Source organism: Ictidomys tridecemlineatus, chromosome 10 (genome assembly GCF_052094955.1).
Source record: "Ictidomys tridecemlineatus isolate mIctTri1 chromosome 10, mIctTri1.hap1, whole genome shotgun sequence".
Lineage (NCBI taxonomy): Eukaryota > Metazoa > Chordata > Mammalia > Rodentia > Sciuridae > Ictidomys > Ictidomys tridecemlineatus.
In genome coordinates this window covers 64,323,840-64,330,519 of record NC_135486.1, presented here as the reverse complement: position 1 = coordinate 64,330,519, position 6,680 = coordinate 64,323,840, and the positions used below count along the sequence as shown (strand labels likewise).

The following is a 6,680-nucleotide window of genomic DNA, read 5'->3' as shown; positions in this document are numbered from 1 at the left end:
GAGTCAGTGTGACATCCAGCAAACCCTGGCGGCCCCTTGTCAGGGGAAAGGACCAGCACTTTCCTGGATACTGGGGGCTTCTAATGGGAGGCAGCTGCATACTGTGAGAATCCCCTTTCCAAGGCCTTCCACCTGCTGTGAAGGGTGCACACCTGGGCCCAGGCCATCCTTCTGGGTATAAAGAAGCCCTCTGGGGCAGGGGGATGGGCTTCTGGGAGAGTAGCGGTGGGGCTCGTGGCAGCCAAGCTCCGGGTAGCACCATGCAGCTGCTGCAAACCTTCTGGCTCTGCTTTCCATTGTCTCTTGCTTTGAGTGACCAGCATGAGGTGCCAGGTGGTCCTGGGGTCCTCCACTGTGGGCTGCAGGGTTTTCAGTTCTTCGTAAACCTCACAGACCAAGAAGTGACCCCTGTGCTGACAGCGTGGGGTAAGCGCGGCGACTCTCCCGGCTTGCCCAGCCCCCACTCTCCACCTGCCTCACCTCCGTGAACTCCACAGCCCCTGATTCAGAACATCAGCCCAAGAGCCTCTTCCAAAGCTGTGGCCCTTGAACACCTCCCATTGGCAGCACCCCTGGGGTCCAGTGGCAGGCCAGGCACTGGTGGCCAGGATGATTGACCTCTAGTGCTTTCACCCCCGCTTTCCCTAGATAAGCAGGGGTCACCGCACAGACTGCAGAATGACTCCAGCTGTGGCACCTGGGTCAAGGAGGGCCCTGGCAACTCTGTGGCACTGGAAGCAACCTACAGTGGCTGCTACGTCACTGAGTGGGTGAGTAAGACCCAGCCGCCAGGGACCAGAGATCTCCTCCTGCAACCAGGCAGGCTGACTCCCCTTGGGCCTGTTCCCTCCAGGGATCCCAATATGTCATGCCTGTCGGAGTGGAAGGGGTAGGTACTTCTGGATTCAAGGTGCTCTTGAAGAGGAGGCTGCTCAGGTGTCCTGTGGACCATCCAGGTAATGGCCGGAAGGAGTCAGGATCTGGGTGGGGTGCCGCTGCTGCAAAGTGCCTGTGGCCTCTCTACCTGCTCTATGCAGCGACTCTCATAAACCACTGCTTCTCCAGGCCTCGCCTCCCTCGGGCTGGCACCCTGGTGAGGACTTGGAGTGTTGTCCCACCAGGAGATCCTCGCCCAGTAAACGGGGCCTAGGGGATTTAGCAAACACCTGGGAAAGACCAGGACTCATCTCCCACCACAGTGGATCTACTTGATCATTGAACTAGGGAATTGTCAGAGACAATGACTCTAAAGTTCAGAAAGCATTGCCTGGCCAGCTGAGAGCCTGTCTCGCTATCAGCCAGTGGAACTGGACCACACTTTCCACTACCTGCTCCTCAAAACAGTCTGGAGGCGTGAGACTGATACAGTAAGGAGTCAGACGCCACCAAACCAGGCCTATGATCTAAAAGATCTTCAGGTAGCTCCTATTTTAGGAAGGAAGGGGAGGGCTGTTACCTGGAAGCAGGAAGGAGACCCCGTGCTCCTCTGGTCTTGCCACTGTTCCCACCTAGAGGGTGCTCGGGAGGCCCCACAGGGGGTTTGACTTTATATGTACTTGACAGCTCAGACTAAATCTAATCTGTAATGTGGACAGACCTACTGCAGTCCTCTGTAGGTCTGGGAACTGGGTGTTGAGGCTCTGTAACAGTGGCGATCTGCAAGCTACAGCTACTCTCCTTCTCAACACCCATCCCCAGATGCTCTGGATGCCGCCCTGTGTGACTCTGTACCAGTGAGGGACAGACTGCCCTGTGCTCCTTCACCCATCTCTCGAGGAGACTGCGAGGTGCTGGGCTGCTGCTATGGCTTGGACAAGGAAGAGGCGGGCTCCTGTTACTATGGAAACACAGGTGAGTGAGTGGACTGTCTCTGAAGCCCAGGGTACAGGCTTGCAGAGGTGGCAAACACTGAAGGTGCAGGAGGCTGAAGTAAGGCCAGGCCTCCTAGGGCTCTGGGACCCTGCCAAGCACTCTGTCAGCCTCCATCATCGATTCTCCCAGACTCCAATCCTCAGCAAATACTCGGGGACCTCAAGGAACAAAGTCAGGTACTCGTTAATAGATGGAGACTTCATCTTTGCCCCGGGAATGGCCACATTGGTGGCTGATGGTCAGATTGTTCAGAGAGCCTTTTTTCAAGAAGTCTACCTTCTCCAGACCCCAAATCATGCTCTAAGGTTTTGAAATCCAAAAAATCTCAGTAAGCCTCTCTCAGATCTGAATTCTGGGAAGATGGGGTACCATCCCAGGCTCAGAAAGCTGCCACAAGGCAGTTAGACCCTGGCCTCAGGCCACAGTGGCCAGGCAAGACTCAAGCCCTGCTCTTCCCTGGGCCTCCTGTGGGCTGAGACACCTAAACTGCCCTGAATTGGTCCAATCACGAGAGTAACAACCAACCCTCACAGCTATTCCGGTGTTTCAGTGACCTCACAGTGTACCCAAGAGGGCCACTTCTCCATCGCTGTGTCCCGGAATTTGGCCTCGCCTCCACTGCGCTTGGATTCTGTGTACTTGGCCTTCGGGAATGACAGCGACTGTAACCCCGTGACCGCAACTCATGCCTTTCTCCTGTTCCGGTTTCCGTTTACTTCCTGTGGCACCACAAGACGGGTAAGAACTGCCACCTTGGGTTCTTCTCCTGGTTCTAGAAATCGAGGGCCATGATTGAGTGATGCTAGGGGACAGCTGGAATGTCCTGGCCAGGAAGGACAGTCTTGACTCCGGGTGTTCAGGATGGTCTCTAGGGCCAGAAGAAAGACGCCTCTGAGATGATTGAGGCTTCCCCTGGACATCAGTAATGCCATCCTGGCTGTGATCCAAGCTACTGAGAAGAGAAATGAGGAACGGGCTCCTCCCACTGCTTCATTCTGCAGTGAGCTGTGCCTTCCAGATCTGTCACTGCCAGGAGCTCCCGCCTCTGCTCAGGGCTGGAAGTGTCACAGGCTAGGGACTAGGTCAGGGAAGTGGTGGGAATGACAGACTCCTCTTCACCCTCTCCTCAGATTTCTGGGGACCAGGTGGTGTATGAGAACGAGCTGGTGGCCACTCGGGATGTGAGAACCTGGGGCCATGGCTCTATCACCCGCGACAGCATCTTCAGGTAAGGTCTTGGTTACCTAAGGGTCTCTGACCAGAGTGACTTCCCTCGGTTCATAACATGGATCAAGGGTGAGCCCCAAGTCCACAGAGGAACCCTCATCAACAGCAGAGGGTCAGTGCCTCTTTCTGCCAGTTGTGTTGACCATTAAAGTCCACCTGCCTCACTGCACCAACTTGATCTCGGCCCTCACCTGGGCTCCTATTTTTAATGTCATGTTAGACTTTTCCCTTCCATTGTCCAAGTTGGAGCCAAGAGTGTCCCTTTGAGATCTTTCCTCAGCCATATCTCATGCTTTAAGTAGCTTGGTCTTCTTTAGTGTAAAGGTACCGTGGCCATAACTCTGAGCCTGGGTGGAAATGACTCCTACTTCCCTACCCTCCTACTTGCCCTCTGACACTTGGCCCCGACCCACTGTGCCCCAACCTCAGGGGAGCTCCAAAGAGCCATAAGCACTTTCCCACCCCCAGCTTTGCTCTGAGTCGGGTGTTCCTCTCCCTCCTGCACCCCTCAACTGTCACTTCTGCTCTCGTGTCAAGATGTTCCCCGACCACCTTCTCTACAGTAGGCACCTGCTCCTCAAGGTGTTTTCTTGTATGATTCTTGCCTCCAACTCGCACTGGTCCTTCTTACATACTGGTCACTCTGACTAAAATACAACTCCCACAGGGTAGGAACCACGTCTGTCACACTTGAGTTTGTGCAGCCCCTAGTACTACTGGTGGCCTTTAGGAATTAAAATGAAGGGAGGTATGGCCAGCCCCTCAAACTAGCAAAAATCTTTCTTTTTTTTTTTTTTTAACTCAGGCTTCGAGTCAGCTGCCGCTACTCCATAAACAGCAACACGTTCCCCGTTAACGTCCAGGTTTTCCCTCTCCCACCGCCCCTTGCTAAGGCCCAGCCGGGAGCCCTCACTCTGGAACTTCAGATTGCCAAGGGTAAGACCCTCCTGCCTGGAGTATCTGTCCTGCAACCAGTCCCTTCGCAGTTCTGGGCCTGGAAAGGCTAATGTGGTAACAAGATGTTTACACAGTGTTCAGGGGGGTGACAGGCTGTGACTTACAGGTTCCTAGCCGTCTGTCTGCACCACTCTAACTCCTTACTCTGGCTCTGCAGATGAGAACTATGGCTCCTACTACGCTGCTTGGGACTACCCAGTGGTGAAGCTGCTCCGGGAGCCCATTCATGTGGAGGTCTCCATCCTGCACAGGACGGACCCCAACCTGGGGCTGCTCCTGTGGCAGTGCTGGGCCACACCCAGCCCCAGCCCCCAGCAGCAGCCTCAGTGGCCCATACTGGTGAAAGGGTAAGTGGTTCTCTTGTATGTAGGCACTAGTCCCCTGAAGCCTGTCCTGACCACTTGGCCTCCTGGTCCAGGTGCCCCTATGCAGGAGACAATTACCGAACCCGACTGATGCCCGTCCAGAAGGTCCCCAGCCTGCCATTCCCCTCCCACCGCCAGCGCTTCAGCATTTCCACCTTCAGCTTCGTGGACTCTGCGAGGACTAAGGAGGCTCTTGGGGGACAGGTTTGATGCTCCTTTCCATGCCACTCGGCAGGTCTGACCCCTCACCTTGGGACTGTCCCCATCCTGCCCTCCCCAGCCAGGCTGGCTCTTTGATGCTGCCTGCTAGTCCTGTCTGAACAGCCCTGGATACCAGAGACATGAATGGTGGCTGTCACATGGGCCCTAGTTCTTCAGGGCTGTGGTAACATTAGCTGGGACCTATCAAGTTGTGCTGACAACTACCTCTCTGAATCCTTCCTGGGGAGATGAAGTGGGTTGAGATGTCTGACACGGTGGCACTGCACCATGACCGGAGTTCTGTTGGCCTCCAGGTGTACCTGCACTGCAGTGCGTCAGTGTGCCAGCCTGCAGGGACCCCAGCCTGTATGGTGACCTGTCCTGTCGTGAGGGGTGAGTATGTCATCTATACTAGTGGACACACACAAATGGATCATGATCCCAACTCCCAACAGTTCTTGGCCCATGGCTAGGACTCTCATCAATAAAGCCTCTAGGTACCAATTGCAGTATCATGACCCAGAGGCGGCCAACTTTCTGGAATGCCAGGCCCTTTAAAATAGAAGCAATAAACTCTCAACCTGAGCTCTTTCCCAAATGAGCTTTAAAACTAGGAGGCAAACCAGTCCATGGCCCACACCTGGCTCAACTCCACAAAACACACCTGGCCAGGTAATAAATGTCAATCTCTATGCCCACCTGAGGGCACTTCTGGTGATGTGGTCTAAAGACCCTTAGTCAGAATGATTGTAAACTTGCACCATCCCCTGTCGGGCAGACCCTGTGCTGCTGTAGCGTGCTTGCTTCCACAGGTATGATCTGGTACCTATCTCTTCTTGACTTGGGATTCATAACCCTTAAAGCTCTAAGTCACTTCTAGCAATCAGAAAACAAAAACGAAACACTCATAGTAACTAACTGGTAGTTACAGGGCAGGGCATTATGTTAAGTGCTTTCCATTCAACCTGATGTAAGTTAGTCCTACTCCTAAAGGACTAAACCACCTTAGATTGACTTCAGCTGACAGGTTAAAGCATTTCTGCTCTTACTTCCTATTTCAACAGTTAAATACCCTTCCCTATGATATCAAGACAACTGAATTATAAAGGGGTTACTGTCAGTGACACTTCTGGAAAAGGATAATTTGAGAAGTGTTCCTAACATCAGAACTTCTATGCCCTGATTCGGTGAAACTGAGGCAAGAGCATTAGATCCAAAACCTCAGACCTGCACAAGTTGCTAACGTGAAGCCCTTGTAAGGCTGGTAAAGAGCTCTACCTGTGGCCCCTTGGTTTGAGTCCTAACACTCCCTACCCCTGCTCCGTGTGTACAAAAATTAAAATTCTAACGCTCCTGGCTCTCATGTCTCCAACAGGAAGAAGATCTGACCTCTATCATCAGAACAGTACTGCCAGCATCTCCAGCAATGGCCCCATGTTTCTTCTCCAAGCCTCTAAGGACCCTTTGGAAAAGTCCAATATACACTTAAGTGAGTGGGAGGACACTTAACCAGCCACCTGAACCTGCAGATGAGAGCTCCTTCCTCTCCCTCCTGTCTCTGACCATCCCCTCACTGCCATCCCTTTACCAAGGACGATGGTGGGTCTTCGTCAGGACAGACTTCTTTGGCACTCACTGATTACCTCTCCATCCCCAGGTGCTCCAGTAGATCCCAAGGCTCTGTGGGTGGCAGGAGTTTCTGGCATCCTTGTCGTTGGAGCCTTGTTGGTATTCTACTTGGCCATCAGGAGACAGAGATGAGCTCCTCAGACCCAATGTGTCAAATAAAGCCAGACTGCCCTGCCACATGTGCTGAGCTTGTCACTTGATCGGCCAATTCTAGGCTAATTCTTTACTTAACTGCTCTTAATCTCATCCTACCAGCCTGGGGTGGTGTCTCACCTGAGAAAGGCTCAGATACAGGAGTATCTTTCTGAACAGAACAATCATTTTTTATAGCATTTCAAGGCTGATAATTCAAGGGGTGTGTGTGTGTGTGTGTGTGTGTGTGTGTGTGTGTGTGTGTGTGTGTGTGTGTGTGCGCATGTGCACCAAGTA

General features: G+C 53.2%; 1 protein-coding gene across 1 annotated transcript; it reads left to right on the top strand.

Moving 5' to 3' along the window:
- Positions 1–260: 260 nt before the first annotated feature.
- Zp4 (zona pellucida glycoprotein 4) lies at positions 261–6,426 on the top strand. Its single transcript, XM_005320346.3, has 12 exons — positions 261–426; positions 649–770; positions 854–962; positions 1,699–1,851; positions 2,423–2,610; positions 3,003–3,100; positions 3,905–4,035; positions 4,214–4,403; positions 4,475–4,625; positions 4,937–5,015; positions 5,998–6,111; positions 6,280–6,426. The coding sequence occupies exons 1-12, from the start codon at positions 261–263 to the stop codon at positions 6,381–6,383; spliced, it is 1,605 nt and encodes a 534-aa protein (XP_005320403.2). The 3' UTR covers positions 6,384–6,426.
- The last annotated feature ends 254 nt before the right edge of the window (positions 6,427–6,680 follow it).

Bases quoted from the DNA above. Each gene is read 5' to 3' on its own strand.
- Zp4 (XM_005320346.3), top strand. From the start codon at position 261: ATGCAGCTGCTGCAAACCTTCTGGCTCTGCTTTCCATTGTCTCTTGCT. The intron at 2,611-3,002 runs GTAAGAACTGCC...CCCTCTCCTCAG, and splicing joins CCTGTGGCACCACAAGACGG to ATTTCTGGGGACCAGGTGGT. The intron at 5,016-5,997 runs GTGAGTATGTCA...TGTCTCCAACAG, and splicing joins GACCTGTCCTGTCGTGAGGG to GAAGAAGATCTGACCTCTAT.